General features: G+C 49.6%; 1 protein-coding gene across 4 annotated transcripts in view; it reads right to left on the minus strand.

Annotated features, from left to right (window-relative positions):
- RBM19 (RNA binding motif protein 19) overlaps positions 1-25,779 on the minus strand; it is a 122,291-nt gene that overhangs the window by 10,625 nt on the left and 85,887 nt on the right. Inside the window, exon 24 of one of the 4 annotated variants that reach the window (XM_037878439.2) lies at positions 8,497-8,617. The exons of the other annotated variants lie outside the window; for them this stretch is intronic. Coding sequence (XP_037734367.1) covers positions 8,529-8,617 — 89 coding nt within the window. The 3' untranslated portion in view covers positions 8,497-8,528. The remainder of the gene's footprint in view (positions 1-8,496; positions 8,618-25,779) is intronic. 4 annotated transcript variants of the gene reach the window in all.

Raw genomic sequence — 25,779 nt, forward strand, 5'->3', positions numbered from 1 at the left:
ACTACTCCATATGAAGCCAGTCAGGACTCTGGGGAAGCCTCCTCTCTCTGAGCAGACTGTCGCCAGGGCAAGAAGCTTACACAGCTTTGACCCTTCCTGGGTCTGACCTCGGAGCATTCAGCATCCCCTTCCTCACTGTGTGTTTCCCGCAGCGAGTCCGCCTGGGCAGGGCTTCTGGGGAAGCCAAAGGGCCCTGCACCCCAACTCTGCAGTGACTCTCAGCCAGCCAGTAAAACAGGTTTATTAGCTGACAGGAACAGAGCGTAGAACAGAACTTGTTAGCACAGAAATCAATGACTTTCAGCCAAGTCCAACTTGGGGAGTCCTGTGCCCTGGACTCCCCCTCTTCCAGTCCCCCCCAAGCAGACTGCTCCGTTTCCAGCCACCCGACCTCTGACATGCCCATTGCTCCCCCTCCTTGTCTTTGTCCTGCTTCCCGGGCAAAAGGTGTCACCTGGTCACATCCCCCTCCCTGGTCTCAGGTTATGAAGGGCACTGGCATAGCCTATGTGCAGACGGCTGGACAGCCTCACCTGCCCCGAGGGCCTCAGCAAAAATCACACACCCAATTCCCACCACCAAAATATTGGTGCAATACATAGGGAAATTGAGGTACCCACAGGATTAGTATAGGACAGTAAGACTCGCTTGCAACATAACAAGATGAATAAAACCTCACTTCGTCACACAAGGGTGCAATGTGTGAAACAACAACACAGCAGGCCTGGATGCTGGTTTAACATCTACAAGCAGATTGCAGGCTATACCCTGCGGTTTCATTTCTGTCTGGGGTATGGGATGGATCAGAGAAACCCCACAGACCCTGGCCAAGATTTTCCAAAAGTGGCTAGTGATTTTGGATGCCCAATGTATGTTGATTTTCAGGAAGTGCTGAGAACCTGCCCTCTAAAATTCCTAATCCTGTAAGATGTCCCAAAAATAGGGGCACTCAAAATCACCGTTGAACATTTCACCTGATATGTTTATTACTGTCTGTATTACACTGGTATTGTTGTTGTCCCTTAGTAGGTACTGCTGCCACCGAGGCCTTTGGCAATGGACAGCTATGCGTTAAAGCTACGCTAAACCATATTACTTTATCTAACCCAGTAAAAAAGCTACATTCTAATACAGCCCTGTCCCTGTTCTCTCCGCCCTCCCTGTGGTCTTTGGTCTATGGTTCTCTTCTTCCCAACACACAACTGAGCTGGATTCTTAGCTGGTGTAAATCAGCAGAATTCAATGGATCTATGGCAATTGACACCAATGGAGCATCTCATTGACAACGCTTCATTTAAATATATATTTATTTGTTTTGTGATCCATGACAGGGGCTACTAGGTACTACCATAAACAAAGAATAAATAATACTAATAATTCCCAGCCAAAATAAACACATTAAGATGGAGGTCATGTTGAGAATGCATGTAAAGCTAAAAATCAATATAGGGATATTTGGTGAATTAACGATAAGGAAAGTGAAGAGTTTGTATTATTCCATCATTAGGTTCATCTGAGACCAAAAGAGGTCTTACGATGGGTGCTACATTTCTTAAAAGACCCATTTACAATTTCATTTCAATTCAAACTAATTAATGGATATTCTTGTATGTTGTCAGAAAATCCCTTTTGAGTAAGTGCTGTAATTTCAGGGGCAGGCTTCATGGTGTTCTTTGTACATAACAAAGAAGTTGAATCCTTGCTCGAAGAGTAAAAATCAACTCAAATTGTACCATGGAGCTGTGATCAGCACCTCCATAATATTCTCTCTCTCTCTCTCACACACACACACAAAAAACTGTGTAGCTGTGATCAGCACCTCCATAACAATGCACACATACATATATTATATATGTACATACATGTAAAAGCTTCCCCCACCAACATTAAAGAGATTTATTTGAAACTAAATTGTCTGAAAAATTGGCCAATGCCAACTGCTGAATGAGATAAGTATCATTAAGGGAAAAGAAAGTCTTCATTACTTTCAAAGAGGAAAAGCCTGTACACCAATGGGGAATAACATGTTTTAAAACATATCAAAGGGTTAAATTAATTTTCATTAAAATTTAAATGCGGGAAGGCTCCCTTCCCCCCCTCCCCTGCGCCTTTGAATGTTTGACTGGCAACCATTTCATATTTCAATCTCGGCAGAACAAATTGAATTAGATGTTGAAACCAAACTCTGCTCTGTTCTCTAAAGCCTACATGCTCTGCTTGCGCTAATCCTTTTCGTTGCTGCTACAGAGCACAGAGACGCTCAGCAAGAAATCTGCCCTGCCATAAAAGACAATAAGAAAAGAAGGGGGGAGGGAAACCCAACAAACCCACAACCCCATCAAGCCTTGCTTAAGTTGTCTTCCACGTGTGCTTTAAAAAGACTGGAGTCAGAACCCCCATTCTGACCCCTCACCAGTTGTCATCAGGGTAGAATGGATATCAAGTATTTGTCGTCTTTCCACTCCTCTACTCGCTCCCTCATCATTTTACACATACCTTTTAAAAAGAGTTTAAAATGAACCAGAATCTCGACTTATCTTTTACATGATTTCCACCCACCCACACCCAGACTTCTGGTTCTCAATTCCAAATATGCAAATTCCATCCACACAAGCCAACTGGAAACTTCCCCATCAAAAGATGCATCTCTACCCAGCCTGTCCTCTCAATTTCATGCCGTGAAATCATCATAATCTCAATGACCTCACAGCTACTGGAGATCAATAATAGGCCTTTCTGTTTGTTTTTCCCTCCCCAAAGCATAGTTGATAAAGGTACCACAGACTGAGCAGAAGACAGGAGTGCCACAATGATTATTAATCACTGATATCTTTGTAGCTCTTAGGAGTCCTGTCATGGTCCAGATCCCATTGTGCCAGGAGCTGTACAAACCCAGAGCAAGAAAACGGTGCCCCTGCCTCAAAGAGCTTCCAATCAGTCTAACCCCATCCCTTTTACTGACAAGCTGACACACCACTTTAACCTTTCTGTGCCTCAGTTTACCAACCTGCAACATGAGGACAATGTCCATCCTGCCTCTTAAGAGGGTTGGGAGAATCCATGTTTGCACAGTGCAAAGCACCGTAAGGGCTAAAGTGCCATTTAGTGGACTAGTCTTTCTCCACTGCAGAGATGAACCTAAATCTTGGGCTTGGGTGTCAAGCAAAAGTGAGTTTGCCTGTTACCAAATGGTGAAGTAACAAAACTACCAATGAAGTTAAGAGATTCATAGATTCCAAGGCCAGAAGGGTCCACTGTGATCATCTAGTCTGACTTCCTTTGTAACACCGGCCAGAGAACGGCCCCACGATAATTCCTAGAGCAGAGCTTTTAGAAAAACATCCCATCTTGACTGTAAAAATGGCCAGTGATGGAGAATCCACCACGACCCTTGGTAAAATTACTCCAGTGGTTAATTAACCTCATCATTAAAAGTTGACCCCTTATTTCCAGTCTGAATTTGTCAAGCTTCCATTTCCAACCCCTGGATCATATTTGACCTTTCGCTGCTATTTGAAGAGCCCATTATTAAATTCTTGTTCCCCATGTAGGTACTTCAAGGTCCAGTTCAGCATGACTGGAACAGCAGGGAGCTGCAGACAACATTAAAGGGATGATGGTAGAACCTTTGTTCCCTGTGCCCACAAAGGACTGGAACGGCAGAATGCTATGGATCAGGCCAGAGGTACATGGGGAGAGCTCTGTGTCTATTGTTGCCAGGCTCTACCCTGCCTGTGCTATTCCCAGCTCTAACCAATGCTCACCGTCCTTTCCCCTCACGCTGCTCCCTCCCCACCCCCACGTCTCTCCTCTTGCTCCCTTCTCAAGAGGGAGGTGTTAACAGCAGATGCATCTGGAGGCATCCTTATATTAGAGCCATTCCAAAAGGACAAATGGTATCTCAAGGCCCTGTACTTATTCCAGACGCACGGCATGGAGCAGACAGTTATTTAACCCAGCTTGGATTATTCCTGTGGTCATGTAGCCACCTTTCCTTTCATCAGCAGAGCCCTGATGCTGTGTGCGCTTCCGTCACAAACGGGAGCCTGGGAAGGCAGACATATTAGAAAGGTTATTGGTCAGCTGTAGGCCCAGATGTGTTTTGAGTCACTATTCAGGAGGCCACCAGTGTTGTGGGTTTAACAAAAGTCCAATAATAAGTAAGGTTATGAGCATCCCACTGCTAGGCGTATTGGTAAACGTCTCGCAACAATAGACAGCTATCACAGAAAAAAACAGCCTCTCGCACACTAATACACATCGCACACAAAACACATGCCACTGAGAGCTGGCTGACTATCTGCGCACACAAGGGCCTAGTTCTGAGGACACAGCTAAGACTGAAAAAGGGTATGTGTGTGGGGGGGGGGGGGAGGGGAGACCCTTTCCTTAGACATATTAAAACTAGACAGGGAAAAGCAACTGAAAACTAGGGAGCATCCCAGGATGGCAGGGAGAGTAGATGCCCTAATTGGCCTTCGTCATCCCGTGACCCCTGGGTAACCTCAAGAAGTTTATGAGCAGATGCCTTTCCTGACCTGTTCTACACACACAGTAAACAGGGCAGGTAACATTTTCAAAAGCACACAGATGACTTAGGAGCCTAATTTTCGACTTAAGTTAATGGAACTTCAGCCATTTTGAAAATTGTACCCAGTCCGAGCTCACTTCTTTGTTGGGTTTTGCTTTACCATCAGAGAAAACAACTCAGGGTCATGGCTTTGCCTCTTTTGATTCTGGAAGTCGCTCTGGGAATCAGGGGAATTGGAAGACAGACACTCTTGGTTCCACTGCAGGAGGAAGAAATTCGGAATAACTCAGGCCTTTTTCGGAGCCAAAGTTCAGACAATGTGTGTTGCTCTTGGTGGTGAACAAGTCTGTCTCAGGGGGTCTCCACTGTTGGAAGTCAATTTGTGATGGATCTGTGCAATGACAATATGTGTTGGTCACTAACTGCCTGCTTACAAGTCTGATTCCTGGGAGGTGATGGGCACTCCCTTAATTACTGGTGTTCTGATGGCACCTGTTCCAGAAATAGATGGCTTTGAGGCAGAGGGGTGAGGAGTGGGCACTCCCTTGCTTATCTAGCACATGGTCATCATGCTGTCTGAGAAGATCACCATGACTGAGTTTTGGAGAAGAGGCAGGAACGCCACACGGGCCATTCTGATGGCTGGGTTCTGGGACATACACATGCAGCCCCCTGTTGCTTGGGAACCAGGTGACTCAGAGCTACAGGTGGTGCAAGGGAGCTCTCCATCCTGTCCCTGACACATCTGTGATCAAGATCCTTGCTGGGGAGAGGACTGAGAAGGGGAACCCTTTCCAAGTGTTTGAGGGTGTCAGGCAGCTCCAAGTGACATGATACACTACTATCGCCTTCTCGTCTATCAGGTGTTTCACCGGAGAATAGACTGCCCTGAACCAGAGCTGGAGGGCATGTAGGTAAAACCTGGCAAGTAGCATCATGTACTTGCTGAGGTGGCTGCCGGACTCAGCTGCATCGATGGCCCCAGTGTCGGGTGATCAGCGTCGATGTCATCAGCGCTGATTTTGATGGGGTTTTCTTCCTGCCCTTCTCACTGCTAGACCCCAGGATGCAGTGTCTGCTCAGAGAAGAACTTGCTGAGCGCCACCCCATGGGTTCCTCGGAGGCGGATGTCTCCTCCGGGCTGAGGTGACATGCATCAACTGCTTGAGCAGGTGAAGTCTGAGCCACGTGTCCCTGGGCACACGAATCCTTGACAAGAATGATTTGCACACCAAGTACCTATCAAGGATGCGACCCTCCCCCAGACAGACAGGGGCATCAGCTGGGCCCATCGACGAGAGGGATGAGTCCGTTGTAGGTCGGGTAGGGCCCAAAACCTGAAGGTTTGGAGTCCACCATGGCAGTTAGCATGAAGCACCCTGCCCTGCTGTGCATGAGTGGGTGTCTCCTGATCTTTTTCTCTTAGTTTTGGAACGTCCCGTTTCAAAGAATTAACAACGGAGGAAAGTGATGAAAGACTCTTCTCAAAACTAATGAGTTTGAAGCTCACGAAAGAGCAGTGGGTCGGACAGTCGCCAGGATCCACGTTGCTGTCGAGGGCAGTCAGAGAACAGAGGGACCATGAGCTCTCAGCTCTTCATGCCCTCACATGGGAGCATGAGGTGGCATAGGGCACGTGTGCAGCCCTGACGGACGTTGCTCCTCCACAACATCCGATCAAGTGCCTGAGGGGCCAGTGCACCTACAGTGGGAGCCATGCTGGCACATCATTAAGGAAGAAATGAAAGTTATTGCATTAAATACACACACAAATTTCTGATTGGTGCAACAATTCAAAACGCTGCCTCGCTCATGTCTGCACACGTAGATGGTGAAAATGCAGCCACGTCTAGCCACCTGTACTGAAGAGGAGTTTACGATAAATCCACCTAATTAAAAAAATATCCAAAAATACATTTATCCCTGGAAACTCAGCAACCAAAAAACCAACTCTATGCATAGAATATTAAGTTAAACCTGAAGATGTGCAGCGGAAGGCTGGAATTCACACTCAGGGTGGAATGTGCCAGCTGTAGCTGTCTCCCCACCATAAGCAAATGCACTAAAAAATCTGTATCAGCCACAATCCTGCAGCCACTGTCCTTGCACGAGCACCACTGGTTGCGGGCACTAGCGCTGGGGGAAGCAGGATTTGCTGCGGGGGCTCAGGAATGAGGTGGAAAGGGAGCTATAACCTGCAATCACAGGCACAGAAGGGTGCAGCAGGCCTGGCTTCTTATTTATTCGCCTGCAAGAGTTTCCACAGAAGCTGTTCTATCCTCCCTCGAGCCTTCGAGACTGTGTCCCCTCCCGGCGCCCCACGCCATGGAACTGTAAGGAGAAGACATGAGCTGCACAGCACAAGAGGGAGCAATGCCAATTACCACTCAAGGCAGCATGAACAAGACACTCTAAGTAGCTTACCAGTCAAAGGAAGAAGGCAGTGCAAAATCTTGAATCCTATTACATGCCACTTTGGGGCTAGGTGGCTTTTGTTTTGTGTCACAGCATTTCACTTCCATCATATTTTGCCAGCAAATTTAGCCCTGTTGAGAAGCATCAGACTGACAAGACCACAGAGCAGGCCTATCTGGGCATGGTACCCACACACTGGCCCACCGAGATACACATACAGCGTGCTCAGACCTCTGGGTCAGAGGAGCTCACTATGTCCCACTCCATCTCTGGCCTCTCCACTGAGATGGCTAGAGGTCCCAATTGGATTTCACTGCAACAGTTCTGCGGCTACCTGCCCCACTAGAAATGGGACTAAGATCTCAGTCTCGTTTCATACCTGCCGGCTAACGGCGATGCCTTTGCTCACTGCAAACCCGAGACTCCGGAGTGGACTGGCTGCATGCGGCAAGGCCTGAGCTAGCCAATCCCCTCCAATACGACAGCTGTCTCCATCAGTTTGTAGCAGGTGACTATAGAATGTCACAGCGGTGTCTGAATAGCACAGCTGTCATCCAGCCCCATGGTAGCATCTCCGTGACCTTGAGGTGCCTGGTCCCCACAGATGGAGCGAGGCGGCACAAGTCAGCGGTGGTGGCAGGAGAAAGGAGATTGCCAAGCTACCCATTTTGCGGCAACAGCTGCTGGCTGCTCTCTAGACAGGCTCTTTGGCATCCCATCTGTTTCCTCGAATGGAACAGGGGCAGGTGAGGGAGAATTCGGTATTCTCCAGCTCCACTGCCTTTCCTCTCAAAGCCCCGTGAAAGTGCATAAAGCGAGCAGGCTGCTGACTGATTTCACCCCAAAGCCCAAACGTGGCACCAGTACTGGACCCGGTTCTGATCCACCACCCCAGTATTGTGACAAAAAAACTGGTGAGGGGGTGACAGATTGCACACAGGGGCATTGCAAACCGGTCGAGAACTGCTTCCAGCTAATGGAACAACCAGCCTTTGAGGCAGTGCCATCTGGTAAGTGGGAGTTGGGACTGCTAGGGTCTTCTCCGAGCTCTGCAACTGACCTGCGGTGAGACCTCAGTCATGACACTTAATACCTGCTGTGGGACTTAATGTTTCTAAAGTGCTTTGGGAAGTTTGGATGAGAGGGGCTAGATAACCAGGGAAGAGCAGGGGCTGTTTCCACACTGAAAGGAAACCTGCCCTTTGCTTCTGTAAGAGCCGCGACCCGCTGCAGCAAAAAGGCACAGGCACCTCACAAAAGACCAGGCAAGCGGTGGGCTGCGACCTCCGAGTCTCTGCTAAGCTGCTTATTTTACTATTACCCTGCATCCTCCCCTGCCTCCATCCCCATTTGTCTTTTTGGACCAGCTGTTGCATCCAGTCCGACACGAAGACTGTAACTCTGAGGCAGGGTCTGTCTTCTTTGTACAGCACCTAGCGCAATGGGACCCTGATCCTTGACTGGAGCTCCTAGGCGCTACCATAATCAAAACAATAATAAAACAACTGAAAGTTCAGAGGACTTGCCCCTGCCCTGCATGGAACACATACCCTCAGACACCAAACAGCAGCTGATGAGTCTGCTAGTCGCTCGCATCGTCATCCCTGTCCTCCTCCAGCTGCTCGAGGATTTCGTCCAAAGCCACAGCACGCTGCTTCTTCTTCGGGGAATCTGTGCAGGCCCAGATGGCAGAGGAGCGGGCGGGGTGAGAGAATACAGACACAATTAGAAGACATGCATCTGTACCTCACTGCAGCCAGCTTCTGAGGAGCTTTCCCAACCCCTGCCCGTGCTGAGCCGTGCACGGGGCTGGCAACAATCGCATTCAAACGCCTCAGAGCCCGGTGCTGTCACAGCTGGGATTAGAAGCCAGGCATTCCTGGCTCCCAGGCCTGAGCTCTGATCATGTCTCTCCACCCCAGACAAGCCGAAAGGGCCTCCTCACCTTTAGAGGAGCAGAAGGCCAAGAGAGCCTGCATCCCGGTATCTGCGCCATGGGGCCTGGGGCAGGTTGTGGGGAGGAAGAGGACGGGCTGTGGAAGCTCTGACTCTTGTGGGCTTGTCTTTGTAACAGTGGGGAGGGCAGGACAGGAGAGGGCTCCTGGGGAGTCTCTCTCCTTCCACTTGCCGTTCTGCAGGATGAGTGTGTGTGATGGGGGGGATGGGACGGGATTGCAGATCTTCCCCCTTTCTCCCCTCTGACCAGGGAGGACACTTGCACCCTATGGGGGGCAGCCAGATGTCCCGTGTGTGTGCGGCGCCTATCAGAGGGGCTAATCACAGGAAGCAAAGGGGTGAAGAGCAGGAGAGAGGGGCAGCACACCTGGTCTCAGTGAGATGAGAGCACATGGATGGGGATACTGACTATGAGGTGGCGGGGGGGGGGGGGGGGGGGGGGGGAAAGAGCAAGGCAACCGGCAGCTTCCCCACCAGGATCATGTCCCCTGGACGGTGTGCACAGGAGGGAAGCTGGCTGCCCCAATCCCCCCTGCAGCAACCCCGGGCTGCATACGCCATCCTCGTTAGCTCCCTCTCCCCCACTCTAGCTCTCCTGAGCAGCTCGTCTTTAAAGCCCTCAACTATCATTTGCTTCTTCGTAATAATCAGGCTCTGGCAGTGCACAATGGCCTCTGGAAATTGAATTTGCAGGGAGGTAATGGGAGCTGTGGCAGCGGCGGCAGCCGGAAACAGAAGGGCAGGTGCGGCAAAGCATGAACTAAATGCCTGTCACTCTCTTGGCTGATGTTAACAACGCTGGGGCTGTGCCATGCAGACTCAGCCTGATGTAGACCCGCTCCCCAATAAGGGGCGCTCCCCGGGGCCGGGTGTTCCGGGGGGTGGCGAGCGACAGCTACGACTCACTGCCTCCAAAGCTGGCGGGAGATTTAACCCCTCTCCTGCTGCAGCCCCTGCGGTGACAGGGCTTTGTTTGGAGGCAAACCCGCACATTGCTTTAAAGAAATATGCAGTGGGATTCCTTGCAGTGCCCACTCCTTTGATGTACCCTGATCTATTGAATCCATTTATACAGGAGCACATCTCATGGGCATCTAAGCCCCCGTGAGGCATTCAAGTCAGGACTGAGGGTCCCACTGCTATTTGTCAGGGAGGAGGTGGATGATCCACCCAGGACAGGGCTACATGCTACATCTGGGGTACGATCCCGTATGTCCATGGGCCAGCAATGTCCACTCTGCATTGATTGATAGGGGTTATAGTGGACAAGAAGCTGGATATGAGTCAACAGTGTGCCCCTGTAGCCAAGAAGGCCAATGGCATTTTGGGATGTATAAGTAGGGGCACTGCCAGCAGATCAAGGGACGTGATCGTTCCCCTCTATTTGACATTGGTGAGGCCACATCTGGAGTACTGTGTCCAGTTTTGGGCCCCACACTACAAGAAGGATGTGGAAAAATTGGAGAGAGTCCAGCGGAGGGCAACAAAAATGATTAGGGGACTGGAACACATGACTTATGAGGAGAGGCTGAGGGAACTGGGATTGTTTAGTCTACAGAAGAGAAGAATGAGGGGGGATTTGATAGCTGCTCTCAACTACCTGAGAGGTGGTTCCAAAGAGGATGGATCTAGACTATTCTCAGTGGTAGCGGATGACAGGACAAGGAGTAATGGTCTCAAGTTGCAGTGGGGGAGATTTAGGTTGGATATTAGGAAGAACTTTTTCACTAGGAGGGTGGTAAAACACTGGAATGGGTTACCTAGGGAGGTGGTGGAATCTCCTTCCTTGGAGGTTTTTAAGGTCAGGCTTGACAAAGCCCTGGCTGGGATGATTTAGTTGGGGATTGGTCCTGCTTTGAGCAGGGGGTTGGACTAGATGACCTCCTGAGGTCCCTTCCAACCCTGATAGTCTATGATTCTATGATCACGAACATTACACGTGGTTCAAGCTGTACTGGTTAGTAGCGATTTGACATGTAAATCACATGGGGCCTTTCCGTCCCCATGTTGGATTACAGCACCAGCACGTGATGTGAGCCCTCGTGTACACCTTTGACGGTGGCTTTCTGAGGAGGTGCGACATTAGGGATAACCTGCCTGGGTGAACGCTTGCCAAGAGTGAACCCAGAGGAGAGCGAGCGTGGCCAGTGTGAATTCATTTCAAGCTCCAGGCGAGCATCCATGGAAAAATTATCACCTAGCTTAGTGACACCAGTCAAGGGAGACCTTTAGCCCTGCTTGCTGAGGATGGCGTCTCTAGGAAAGACAGACAAGCTACCCCCACATCCTGCTCCCATGAGGAAGCACACCTCCACATGGAGAACAGCTGTTTAAATCCTGCTCTCAGACATCAAAAGCCTCACTGGGTTTCTCAAACAAACAAACATACCGTAGGACTGAAGAAAGGTGTAAAATAAATAAATGGAACAAGCTGTGCATTTTCTTTTAGTATTACAGCTGCTGCCGAAGATAAACAACAAGGAAATGTCACAAAGCATCAATACAGAAGGAATTAACCTGACAAAAGCGCACACCCCCTCTTTCCCCCTTAAACAATTTTGCATTTCTGGAGTTCCCATCTAATGATTTTATTTTTCAATTAATTCCTTGACAGAATGCCAGAATTGGTCTCCCTCGACTTCTAGACTTTAGGAATGCTGTGGGAGACAGGCGAGGGGGAAGGGAGATCAGGGGGGTGGGGGGAGAGAATATTGTCCTGCCATGGCTTCCGCTCAGTGTCAGACCCCTGGAGACAGGAGGAAGGCTAGAATGATCTATTCAGAGAGCAACCCTCCCATTGTTAAAGTGAGACATAAGGCTGCAGGTGTCTCTTGCTTAAACATGACAAGGAAAACTGGGACAAACTGAAACAGTTGAAAGTCTGGAACCTCACAGCCACCAGTAACCTTAACTCTGCCCTAGGATCCTTACCCAATCGCCATCTACAGACCCCTAATGTTACCCAATACCCCAGTCATCTTTGACTCATCCCAGATCACCTTTCTATTAACTTTCAGGGACGTCAGAATTAGCCCAGCCTCCTACCTGGATGTTTCCCCAATCTCCCTCCCCTGCACACACAAAACCCTCTCACTCAAGTGTGGTGGTGGTTTCAACTTAGGCTAGCTGGGGCAGCAGGGCTTTCACTGGGGCTGTAACCCACCTGTTTTTCAGTGAGGACACAGGCTAAGCCACTCAAGTGCTGAAAGTCCTCTAATGCCTTCCCTCAATTCACCCTGTGTGCTCAGAAGGACAGACAAGTTCTCTTACAATTCACTGGGGGAAAAAGCCATAAAGTGGCTCAGCTCACTGAAGTGCGAAGCACCCTGGGATGTGCCCCCAGAAGTCCTAGTGACACACATGCAGCACCAGTGAGGACACTGTAACTTGAGGTCACACTTCACTCTGTTATTGAGAAACAGGGATAACATACTCTCCATATACGTGCACCAAGTCCAACTGGTACTTTGCGCTACACACTGCACGAAGTGGGAACAGGTACGGTTACTGTCCGACCACCATCATCAGCGTTAACTCATATGTGGTAGTGTGCACACAGGGCTGGGTTCAGATTTCAGGGGTGACTAACGGGTAGCTTTGCTGATGGCAGTGGAGTTATACCAGTGTAAAGGAGATCAGAAGCAAGCGGCATCTGTCTAGGGGAACCAAGAACTGGAGACAGACGCCATCTATCAGAAGGCTGCTGATGGAACCTTAACTATAAACATTAACTCCAAATTTTCAAAATTTAGAGAAGCCCTAATCATCCTTGTGTTGCTTTTTGGTGTCTAAACGGGTTATACCTTATATGACGGTTACATTCATAGCTGTAAGGGGTTAGCAATTGATAGGCAGCTGTTTTAATAAACAGTAAATTGTCAAAAATTAAACATGTCATTAGGTTGCTTATAACCACGGCTCGTCAATTACACCTTCCACTGATACACTTATCTAACACTTACCAGCCTTATCTGCATATCACTATCACTTATTGACCCTTTATAAGCTACTTATTACAGACAAAAAATGTGTTAAAAGAACGTTGCAAAGTCAAACGCTCAAAAAATAGGAGCTGTCGGAATTAAGGTTCCACGGGTCAACCCTAATGTAGCCTTGGGCGTGTTATAATAGCATAGGAAGCCTGAGGGTCTCATCTTGCTCTCCCTCAAAAGATCAACATCAACGCGTATCCCTCGAAAACAACAGCCCAGATTGGGGGTTATTGCTTAGCTTGAATAGGAGCACAGGATGTTGACAGAGGGCACCGCATCAGGCAGCGTTCGAGTATTTGACTAGGCACTTCACAGTCACCCCGGGTCACTCCTCAGCTTCCAACGCTCTGCAGTGTGCCTGTACGCTGACCAAACCTGGGACCCGATGCCTCACGCGGGAGAAGGTAGTTCCACCACTCGTGGTGCTTCATGGTAATACCACGCCAGCTACTTTCCTACCTAGGCTTGTGCGAGACGTGCGTACTTCTCACTGTAATGGTGGCGGTATAAAAGAGGGAGACAGGCAGTCCTCGGCCTTCCTTTTGTCTGAGGAATTTACATGACCTTCAGCCCTATGGCATCTGAGCACCTCACAGTCTTTACACACACCCCTGTGCGGTAGGGCAGGGCTAATGTCCCCATTGTACAGAGGGGAAACTGAGGCACAGACACACTATAAACTGCTCAAGGTTACACAAGAAGTGTGTGGGGGAGCAAGGAATTGAATCTGGATCTCCCAAGTCCCACTGGACCTTCCACCCTTCTACACTGTCATCCTAACCTGCTAAGGTGCCTATAAACAGCGGCTGAAACACCACGGGTCTCGATAGCAAGCCTGTGGGCTTTGTAAAATCTGTCCTTCAAAATCCAAAGTTACTGCCAATGCTTTGCATCCTTTCTGCTGCCTAGACTTGCATGGCCTCTGATAGTTTGAATTTTAATTCTGAATAATTAAAATCACAGCTGAAAGCAGAAACTCACTGAAACGCCACTCTGCACGAACGCCCAGCATAGAAACTGTCTGATCCTTTGTTGTTTTGCAGACAGAACTGGGATTTGGCCAACGTCACATGGGAAGCTGGTGGCAGAGTCAGGAATAGAACCCAAGAGTCCTGACTCCCCTGTGGTAGCGACTGCTGCTACGGCTCCCCAGAAATGAGTACGTCCCAAGATGCACATAGCTGTAGCAGGGAGATTTCAGCAGCTGGGCATAGTCAGCTGAAGGGTCTTGAGAGGGGCTGCACAGAGCACTGTGAATGGGACCCTATCCGGGAGAAAGCTTCTCCACCTCCTGGCAGGGGGACTGGCCAGCTAAGGGGATGAGGGATGGAAATGCAGAGCCTTCCGCCTCTAGGTCGTCAGCTGCAATCTAGCTCAGATCACTGTGAATGAGCATTACCATCGCCCGATGGCGATGTGATGGCCTCTGACAAATCAGTTGCCACAGCCCATGCCCTAGTAGGCGAGCGTGTATGTCATCATGTCCCCTGCAACTGGTCACAGCAGGCGACGTCTGGAGACATGACCAGGAACAAAAGGGCCACAGGGAGTCAGCGGCCGTCAAACCATTGGCGAGCTCTACTGTACTGTGCAGGGTGGAGGCATCGTACCTTGATGGGGCTGCAGGTGGGGAGGTGGGTGTGGGAAGCTTTCCCAGGCCATACTGCTCTGCGGGTGGAGGAGTTCAATCTGCAGCGCTGCCAAGACAGCACGTTGGATCAGCATCAAATGAAAATAACAATATAAAATACAAGCTGCCAGTGAGGATATGCCTCCCCCTCCCCAGCCACTTGCCAATGCAGAAGAGATCTGGGTTCGAGTCCTGGCTCTGTCACAGACTTCCTGAATGACTCTGGGCGAGTGTCAACCTCTCAGTGCCCAGAATTGTCAGTCTTGCCTATTCAGAATGTAAGCTCTTCAGGGCAGGGACTGCTTCTTCCTCCGTGTTTGTACAGCACCAAGCACAATGGGGCTCTGATCTCAGTGTGGTTGCATACATTAGAGGTGGGCGCTCACTCTCTACATAAGCAGGCCCTTGCTCTCCAGACTAGGAACTCCCAGAGATGACACAGGCAGGCAGCTGCTGGGAATGCACATAACCATTTGAGCACCTTCTAAAAAAAGGAAGCAAATTGGTTTGACTTTGGTGCATGCATCGTGGTTCTGCTGCTCCAAGCTGGTTAAGGTTTGCCTGCTAACTATGCCATTTGCTTCCTTTAGACAATAGCAAAAGCCAATGAGGGCGGGGGCTAACGGGGAATTACCATGGGATTATCACGTGGCAGGGTTGTGGCTGTCACACTAATCCGGCAGGGTTTTACTCTCTGGCTACGGCATGTGTTTGCATTAGTTACAGATGCTCTGAAAAACAAAACAAGAACAGAGGCACAAAGCAGAGGGGAAGGGAGATACATACTGGTGAAAGGAACGTGTCTCAAATGAAAACAAACACGGGCTCTGAGGAGCTCTTCAAACACGATTACAGGTGGGGTCTCTACAATGCACTTACCAAAAGGCCACCAAAAAGCCTCTAAAAAACTTTCCAAAGGACTCAAGGATAGCAACACTGGGTTTGATAGTGATAGGAAGTATTACTGGGCCAGATCCTTAGCTGGTGTAAATTGGTGCAGCTCCATCGATGCAGACTGTAAATAGTGGGCCAGATCCTCAGCATCAGTGGAGCTACACTGATTTACACCATCTCAGGATCTGACCCATTATTTACAACCGCAGTGCATGCACCAAAGTCAAACCAATTTGCTTCCCACAGCCTCCTGCAGAGGCTCTGGCTGGTCATGTCTGTTCACTCCACAGCCTCCTGGAGAATGAGAGGAACTGGTTATAAAATGTTGCTGCCTTGTTTTTTCTGTGCATCTTTAGCACTGAAACATGAAACAAGTCCCCTGTCATGCCGCCCCCCCCGCCCCACATGCTTTCCATTTGGAAGCACCCCTATACACACCCACACTTGCCGCCCCCATCTTGCCCATGAAAAGTCACTTTCCCCCTCCTAAGCCTAGTGCGAAATTTCCCCTCCGTCAGTTTAATTCTTTGATCGATGGGGAAGAGAAGGAAAAACGGCCCTGCTCAGCTAGCCTCCCAAGTTACCCCTGGCAGGAGATCGCCGGCCCCGCTGGTGACGGCTGAGTGAAATGTTTGCGGAGCACAGAGAACACAAGTCAATAGTAATTTAACTGGATTGGGAGCAAGTACCTTCCCTGCACGGATTGCAGCTCCCGGGAGAGAGGAAGCGTGTGCAGGATATTACCGGCTCGCTCGGAAATAGTTCCAAAACACCACTTGCCAGAGTGAGGGAGGCAGAGGGAGGCTTGCAGGCTGACACCGGCGCTACTGCTGTCTGGAATCGCAAGGGCTAGAGAAAGCGAGAGGGGGTTGTGTCTGTTCATAGAGGTGTACCCCTCTCTGAGGCATCACCTCCCCTGAGAACTGACTGGACAGACCAGACTCCAGGTTGGAAAGCATCCACAACCTCCAATTTCCAAAGGCCACGGGAGGATTGGAGTGGTGACAGCGGGGTGCACCCCAAAACGAGCAGGGCTCAGCTCCCAGTTCAATCGTGCACTGGTTTGTGTGCAAAGCAGCCTCAATTGTAAAAGTAACTCCCCCACACTGGAAAAGTATTCTAGGAAAATTCTTCCCATCACCCAACTCCTTCCCTGCAGGAATCCAGAGCCCTACGTAAGTTGTCGGAGCAGGGTCCGATGGAGCCTCGAGTGGCTGAATGCACATCAGCTGCCATACAGGCTCATAGGAAAGGCCATAAGAGATAACCCCAGTGGGCCGCCCAGCCCAGCACGTGTCTGACAGTGGACAGCACTAGATGCCTTAGAGGAATATGGAAGGAACCCCATTAATAACCTACGTACAGGGAAAGCTTCTTCCCGACACCCCCCCAGTTAGGGCTTGTCTATACAGTGACACTCAGGAGAGCTAATCCAAATGAATTTTTCAAGAGGATTAATTAAGCCACATTAAATCCCTGTGTGGATGCACTTAGTCAGAATTAAAGTGGCCTTAATTCAGTCTAGTTTAATTCACTTCAGAAATGAATTAAGTGTTCACGCAGGGGTTTAATGTGGTTTAACTAATCCATTTTACATACATCTTTAGATCATTCGAATTAACTCTCCTATCTCTCCGTAGATAAGCCCTTAGTGTTTGCTTTATAGCCCTGCAACCTAACCCAAACCCAATGGGGACTCAAGTACAAGTTCCTGCGTGGGATAGCTCAGTGGTTTGAGCATTGGCCTGCTAAACCCAGGGTTATGAGTTCAATCCTTGAGGGGGCCATTTAGGGATTTGGGGCAAAAATTGGGGATTGGTCCTGCTTTGAGCAGGGGGTTGGACTAGATGACCTCTTGAGGTCCCTTCCAACCCGGATATTCTATGATTCCTCTTGGGCCGTGGCTGGGTCAGCTCAACTCCTGCCCATGTGATCAGCCAGGTGGCAGCTGCATTTCCCACTCCTGCAAGCTGACACCTCCCTGCACTGTGCGCTCTGTGGAGCGAGCGTGCCGAGGAATTGCAGCATCTCTCACTGCATGTTGCACACAGTGCAGCAGGGGCGGTGGACAGCAGGAGCAGGGCACGCAGCTGCCGGCGCCAGCTCCATGGGTAGGAGGCATCAGTGTCACTGAATCGGGTTCCGGGGGAAGGGTTGGGAAAGGTGAGCTTGGGTTTGGTTTCAGCTTAAAAATCAGACCCGAGAAGAGCTCTAGCTCGTTTTATGTCCTTAAGCAGAAGAGTTTCTATCCTTTACATTTGTTTTTTCTTCCCAATGTTACAGTGGATGTTTTCTTTGAACATAAAAGCATCTAATACTTTCTGGAATTCTGCTAAGCTCCTGCCTCAATATCATCTCATAGCACTGAGTTCCACGGGCTAACGGCGTGGTGTATAAAAAAAGTATTTAAAACCTTGGGTTGCGTAATGCATAATGTATACAAACCGAGAGCACTAAAAAGAGGCTATACTAATATACGATAAGAGGGCAAACACAATCCTTGGATGCATATGCAGGGGAATATCAATTAGGAGTAGGGAGGTGTTACTGCCACTGTAGATGGCCGTAGGGAGACCATTCTGGAATACTGCGTCCAGTTCTGGTACCCACATTTCAAAAAGGAAGTTGGAAAAAACATGGAAAGGTTTCAAAAGAAGCTACAAGATGATCCGTGGTCTGAAAAACAAGCGAGAGTCTGAAGACACGATCTATTTAGTTTGCTGAAGAGAAGGCTAAGGGGTGACTGGATGACAATTGCAAAAACCTACATGGCGAAGAGATTTCTGACAGCTGATGGCTCTTTAGTCGAGCAAAAAACAAAAACCAAGATCCAATGATTGGAAGATGAACCTAGACGAATGCAGATTAGAAATAAGTTGCATACTTTTAACAGTGAGGGAAATTAATTCTCTAGCTGGACCAAATTCTCTAGCAATGGTGGATTCTCCATCGCTTGCAGTCTAGAAGTCAAAACTGTATATCTTTCCTACAGAAGTCATAGGCTAGATGCAGGAATCAGTTGGTGAGATTCTCTGGCCTGTGCTATTTGGTAGGTCAGACTAGATGAGGATTATGATCCCTTCTTTCCTTAAAATCTATTAGTCTATACTTACTTTGATGTATAGAAATGCTAAAAAGGGCACCCATCCATATGGTCTAAGACAGTAGTTCTCAACCTTTTTGATACCAGAGACCAGCTTGCTGCCTTCCTAAACTGTGTCAGGGAGATCACAGGTCTAGAGACTGGTCGTTGAGAACCACTGGTCTAAGAGAATCACTGTGAAGAGGATGGAGTTTATTGTTGGTGCAAGTCAAACATTTAGTGAAAGTGTGGCTGCAGTAGTCTTGGAGCGTGCACCGTGTCATCCAATGTTAAAAAAAAACGGACAAGTTGTTACAAACCCATCTCCCTCCTCGTTGGCACTGTGAAGCCTGTCCTACGCGTGGACACATGAGGTATTAATGTTGGCAACACCTGTACAACCCTGTTGCGGCCACAAAGAAGAAGAAACTGAAAAAGGGCTTTTTAATACCCCCCCCAAGTGTTTCAAAATACTTTTTAAGTTTTACTATCAATTAGCATGAAACATGGAATAACATGACTACAAAAGGGGTACATTCTGAAACCTACGAGGGATACGGAATATTCATCACGTTTGTCCTGCCCAGACATTTGCCTTATTCTAGTATGTGCAGAAACTTCCATGACACGTTAATTGTTTGCTCACATTTCCATGCAAGTTTTACTAATAATCAGGAAGAGAGCCAGGTGTACTGTAGTCCAGGCTTATGTTCTGCAGCTCTGCCTGCATAACACCGCCAGTGCAGCGTGATATAGACGGGCACCACCTCATTATACAAGTCCTGAGTCTACAGATTTATTCAGTGAATACAAATCACTTGCATTTCTGGGGCACTTTTGAGTTTAAAGGACCCCAAAGCGCTTTGTAAACTATATAGGCATCACTTCACTGCCCACAGAACAGCAGCCCCTCTGGTGTGGCAGGACGCAGCTGTTGAACAATGCACAGTAACACCGCACAGAGTTTAGGGCAGGAAGCAAAGAATGCTCCATCAGCCCAAGGAAGGGACTGCTGTGCCGTCAGTACGCTGAGGACACCGAGCTCCAGTTGTCCTTCTCAGCTGTGGATAGTAGAGCAGAAGTGGGGACCGGCATGAAAAGTCGTTCACTCCTGGCAATACAGAAGTGGGAGCTTTTTGGTGGAAGGGAGCACTTGGAAGAACTGGTAACAATAGTGACCTCACCCTTAATGTAGGATGTCTGCTCTCCATGTCTCAGGGTCCTGCTGGACTCATCTCTGCTCCTGGGCACTCAGAGCCTGGGTGGGCAGAAATGCCTTTTCCTCCTCCTCCTCCCTTTCCTCTTGGATGCTGCCCTGGTCATGGTGGAACATGCCTTGGTGCCCTCAAGGCTAGGTTACTGCCACAGGAGGACTCTGAAAGCCACTGGAAACCACAGCCAGTTAGGCAGATAGCAGCCCTCCTCATAAGCAGTGCTCATGTTGGTCCACCCAGGGCTGCACGTACTAGACGAGTAGTTTTCAAACTGCAGGTCGTGACCCAGAACTGGGTTGCGGAATGTCAGGCACTGGGTCGCGGCGGCTCCGATCAGCACTGCTGACCGGGCTGTTAAAAGTCCTGTCGGCGGTGCTGCCCAGCTAAGGCAGGCTAGTTCCTACCTGTTCTGACACTGCGCTGCGCCCCGGAAGCTACCAGCAGCAGGTCCGGCTCCTAGGCGGGGAGGCCACAGGGCTCCGCACACTGCCCCTGCCCTGAGCACCGGCTCCACACACCCGTTGGCTGGTTCCCAGCCAATGGGAGCTGGAGGGGTGGTGCCTTTGGGTGAGAGCCGCGTGGAGACGCTTGCGCACCTCCACCTACGAGCTGGACTGCTGCTGGCCGCTTCCGGGGCGCAACGTGGTCTGCAGTGTCAGGACAGGCAGGAAGCCTGCCTTAGCACCCCCGCTGCAACGCTGTCCAGGAGCCGCCCGAGGTAAGCCCGCACCCCAATCCCCTGCCCCAGCCCTGAGAGCCCCCAAACCCGGAGCCCCTTCCTGCATCCCATACCCCTCATCCTCAGCCCCACCCCAGAGCCTGCACCCCCAGGCCAGAACCCTGACTCCCTCCTGCACCCCCAACCCCCTCCCACACCCTGAATGACTCATTCCCGGCCCCACCTCGCAGCCCTCACCCTGCACCCCAACCCTGAGACCCTCCCACACACCAAACCCCTCATCCCCAGCTCCGTTGGGTCATGGGCATCAACAATTTTCTTCAACTGTGTCGCCAGAAAATAAGTTTGAAAACCGCTGTGCTAGACTGTCTGCCAGTCTAACTCTGGGTCCGTTTCAAGAACAAAGCCTCCATTCTTTAAATCCCCAAACTTGGACTTAAATCTGGCTCTCCTTAAGATCATCTCTCACCTGCACCCTGCCCATGCCTACCCTATACCACTGAGGCTGGCAGAGCCCGCTTTCAAACTAAGAGCCAGGAAGCAGAATGGTACCTGGGAGAAGGCACCAGGTAAGATCTCTCCTGCTGGATTTCCCCTACCAGGTAAATGAGGTGCAAGCATGGCTGTGCACACTGGACACCACACCCGGATTCCTTCTTGTCAGCGAGCAGCTTTGTTACAGGGACATGTAATCTGTTGAGGGATGTAATCAGTTCAGGTCCTGGTGCCTAGGTACTACGGGGAAGGGACCTTAGAAATGCATGCAATGGAATAACATTGGGAAGACTGCAATGACTGCTACTGGAGACTGGCCAGGGTAACACAGCTGTCACCCCTCTTCTTGTGCCATGGGATCTCCAATGACCACACATGGTCAGGACCTTACTTTGACGTGTCACGCAAAACATAAAACCACCAGTACAGCACCCCCAGTACATTAGGCGCTATGTCAGTGTCTACTCAAAGCACCAATTACTGTCTCACCAGCACCACATCCTGCAGCAACTTTGAATCTTTGGCGGGGTCTCTCAATCCAAGCAACCACCAGCTCTGACCCTATTTCGCTTAAGACTGGACAAGCTCACAGCCCGAGTGAGCCTGGGGAGAAGTGGTGGTGGGGTGCTGGCATGGCTGCCGGCTGCTAGTGATGCAAGTCGTATTTGAACCCAGTTCTCCAGGCAAGAGCATTAACCCACAGCACTGCCCTACCTGCTATTAACAAAAGAACAGGAAGGGGGGCATTTAAAAAAAAAAAAAAAAAACAACCTGAGCATGTAGCCAAACAAAGCCATTTCCCTTCTGCCTGAGAGGCCAGCAAACAAAGATTTCTGCATCAGATTCTTTTGGCACTATTATATGCGCTCTGCTGAATTCACAGGCACTGCGGCCTGCAAAAGGACTGAAAGCTTCTCTCAGCCATGAGCCTGCTGTTTGAACCGCACTCTGGATGAATGAGACACAGCCGGCAGCTTACTTACTTTCCTCTGCTGTGTTCACTTCTCTTCCTCTCCCGAGCTCCCTCCCACGCACATGTCTGCCAGAGCATCCCCCTCTTTGCTTGCTATGTGGGTTCGCTTTCAAAATCCAATTCAGGGGAGGGGGAGGGACAGAAGATGCTGCACCCAGACAAGCAGAGCTCTCCGCCTTCCCTGCTGATGCTTTCTGCCCTCTAAGGCTGCTGATCTTTTGAGCGACTTATGCTCCTCTTTGAAACGTCTACTGCATTGCAAGACGCCATGTTCTCTGTCTCTTGGGAGACACAGGAGAAAGAAAACAAGGCTGTGTTCTACATGGCCAAGGGCCCAACCCCCGTGGCTAACAGCACGATATAAGCTGCCCTCAAATTCAAGGTAAAGCGTACACACTGGGTTGCACATAAAAAACCTGGCTGTCCCATGCATGATCTGGAAGAACCCGGGGTGCACTAAATGCAGGGGAAACCATGTGCTTCAATGGAAATGGCTCGCTGGGAAGCAGAAAGAAAGGAGAAAAATGGAGCGTGCTCTCCGCAAAGGAGGCAGCGCGGGGCCTCAGCAGAGCAGAGCGGGTTCAGGTGGTGTTTCTATGTTCACAGTACGTGTGCCCCCAGCAGGAATGCTCATGGCTGGCAACAAATGAAAAACGTTCTGCTCCATGACTCACTCTCACTCTGCTAATCTAAACTGCGGCCTTGCTCGATGGGTGCTTGTGGTCTGAACAGCTCCCTTATCAGCCGGCGCGGAGCAGGAAGCACGGCTGGAGAGACGAGCACGTGGGTGGTTATAACAATCTGTGCCACAGTAACAACTAGCTGCGTGGCAAGATGGGATGGAGGAGGTCAGGGGAATAAATGGTGAAGCAGCTTTCGATTTCAATCACCAATGACAAGAGTTTGGGGCTCTCAGACACAGACATGTAGACTTTTTATTCCAACAATCACTCACAGGACAGTATTAGAGTCCCAGCACTGGGCTAGACGGGAAGGGTCAAAGAGGTTTCAGAGCAGAACTGCAGTGCATTGGCACAAAGCTGGGTATTGCACAGCGCATTGGCACAAAGCTGGGTATTGCACAGCGCAGACCCACAATATGCCTGGCTCCACCAATGGAAAAAATCAGCCCTTCCCCTCCCCTAGCTAACGTGCTATACTGACCAAAACAATGGTGAAGGTGTATCAGAGAGGCTCCTGATGGAAGGGAGAGATGCAGTTGCAGTTTACCTATGCTTATGTCTAGCCCTTCCATTTTCTGCAATATTACAGCAATGGTATGTGTCTCCCACACGTTCCAACATGGCAGACTGAAGCCACACAGAGCCTGGTGGACACACATTTCCCGTTCAGCTCCCAGTAACGCTGTCAGGTTCCCTTTGGGGGTGGCTTTGAAGGACCATATGCTGGAATAGAAAGCTCCAGGCAACTAGGAGATGAGCTAAGTCCCAGATATAGTCACACTGGGCTCTCAGGCAACCACTGAACCCAGGGTCCAGAAGGGGCATTGCCATTAAATACGTATATTTCAGAAGCGCCTCTAGGGCTGAATTTGGATCAGGGCATTGTACAAACACAAGAGGCTTACTATCCAAGTAAAGAAACAAAATCAGCATCGCTGGAGGGACTGAATCCACCAACCTGTCAGTTAACAGCTGCATGCACTTGCTCACTGTCCCACAGAGATGTTTGGTCAAGAACATTCCTTTTAAGTAGATGCCCTCACAGTGGACTCCAGGTTCAAGCCCTGAGTCCAGTCCATTAGGTCTGGCCTCTTATGTATTTCCCTGAAAACAGGGCTAAGCACAAAGTAACTGAATGCCAACTAGAAGTAACAATTAGCCAGGGGCAGTTGCCAGTGCGCATGTAGGGAGGGCAGGGGTTGAAGTCCAATCGGTCTGTTTCCCTATCTCCCAGCACTCTCACACCAAGAACAATTCAAAGCGAGAGACTGCTCTTATTTTCAGTTCCAAACAGATGTGGCTTACTGAACTGTCTCTTGGTCCACAGCTAAGATCCTGGGGACATGGTGCCAGTTTGGCTTCCAACTTCTATCCACAGCAGATAATACAAATGCTAGGACATTAAGATCCCAAGGACTCAGGGAAAACAAAACCGGACAGAGAACAAGCGCAGAGAAATCAGTGCACCTGTTGGAGCCCAGTGTGACCTGTTGGCAGAGCTGGCTGAGGGGGAGGTTGACAAAGCAGGGGGAGCAGTCTGCATTTTTATTAGATCTGCAGTCACCAGGGAAAGTCAAGATCCATTTTTTAAATGACTCCTCGAGGTGGCACAAGGGCTCTGGAGACTATGAAAACAGAGGGGGAGGTAATTCTAAGTATATTAGGGACAAATAAATCACCTTCCTTGCAGCTCCCTTCTCCTCTAGGGTCACCTTGAGGAAACCTCTTTCCCCACCTTAGATCTCCAACTCCATGTGCCGTGTCTGGAGCTATTTACATGCACAATTCCTCCCCCTCGGTGCACTGACGCCCCCTGGTGTTTCAATTTTGTTGGCAGACATTTGCACATGCCAGGCCTCCCTTGTGGTATCTAGGTCACACCAGTGGCTTGCCTATTATTTCCAGTGCTCACTTGCTTTCCTGCCTTTCACCAACAGCTGACTGTCACCCCTTCACATTCAACAGCTGGTCCATCTGGTGGGATCCAGCCACACCCCTTTCACTGGAGACTGTCTTCCTAACCTGAATGTCTGTCAAGAACCACTGCCCATGCAGTCCTCTATTCCAGGGTGGGGGAGACGTGAGGTTTGCTTCTCATCGCCATGTACGTAAACTGATGCTTTCAACGCTTCCCTGGAATTACCCATCTCAACCCTTTTTTCTGGACGCAGCTGGCGTGTGTATGTTGGGGGCAGATTGCGTTGAAAGGCTGAAGGAGGAGCATTGATCTCCACTATAGTCCTTGAACCCAGGGGAGAGCTTCTTACACAAATATTTGCCAACCAACGCATTGGCCCTTGTCAATGGCTGTCAATAGAAGTCTGCAGTAGGGTTATCTATGGAAATGTCGGCTTCTGGAATCTGATCCAAACAACACTGTTCAACTCTCAACTTCTTATCTGTTCCATTTTTACCTGGACTTCATTCTCCTCCTTCTGGAGGCCTGTATTTCTTGTAAATTAGCCATTCCAGGCACTAAACATGCTACCTTAACACACAGCATATGGGGATGTAGCATTTCAGTGTGCCAAAGCACATAATATCATGCTGTAATGTAGAACTCTTCATCAGTAGATCTCAAAGTGCTTTACAAAGGTGGTCAGTAGCACTACCTCCATTTTACAGATGGGGAAACTGAGGCTCGTCAGACCACTGGCTGGGCCAGGAATAGAACACAGTGTCTCCTAAGTTCCAGCCCAATGCTCTACCCACTAGGCCATACTGCACAGTTCCACGGCCTTATTATTCAGAGCCATGGGTATCAAAACAGCTTCCTGACCATTACCACCTCACCTCCTATTTGGGATGCCTAAATATTTGGAATTACCCACAGCATTGCCAGACTAGTGAACCCATATAGATTGCAGAAAATCATTTCATGGATTGATTGCTCCAGCGAGCGCATAAAGGGTCAACATACAGATGCATACAGGCAGGCATGAGCAAAGGAGTAGTCAGGATGTTTCATGACTCCTTTCCTTGGCACAACCTTCATTACCAGGGTATGGCTTCCCGCCAGTGCTCCTCGGTGCGGTTTACTCTAAAAGCACAGGAGACATCCTTGGTTTCCACATCCACCATGCAATACACCTCGCAGTTATGTTCTCGGGTTCCACCATCCATTTGCCAACCCATGAGAACAGACAGCTCCTGGGAAAGAACTGGTCTGACCCATGCCAGATAGGGACACGCTTATCTCAGATGTATTCACCATCTGGCTGGATGCTACTACATT

The sequence above is a fragment of the Chelonia mydas genome, chromosome 15 (genome assembly GCF_015237465.2).
Source record: "Chelonia mydas isolate rCheMyd1 chromosome 15, rCheMyd1.pri.v2, whole genome shotgun sequence".
NCBI classification, from domain to species: domain Eukaryota; kingdom Metazoa; phylum Chordata; order Testudines; family Cheloniidae; genus Chelonia; species Chelonia mydas.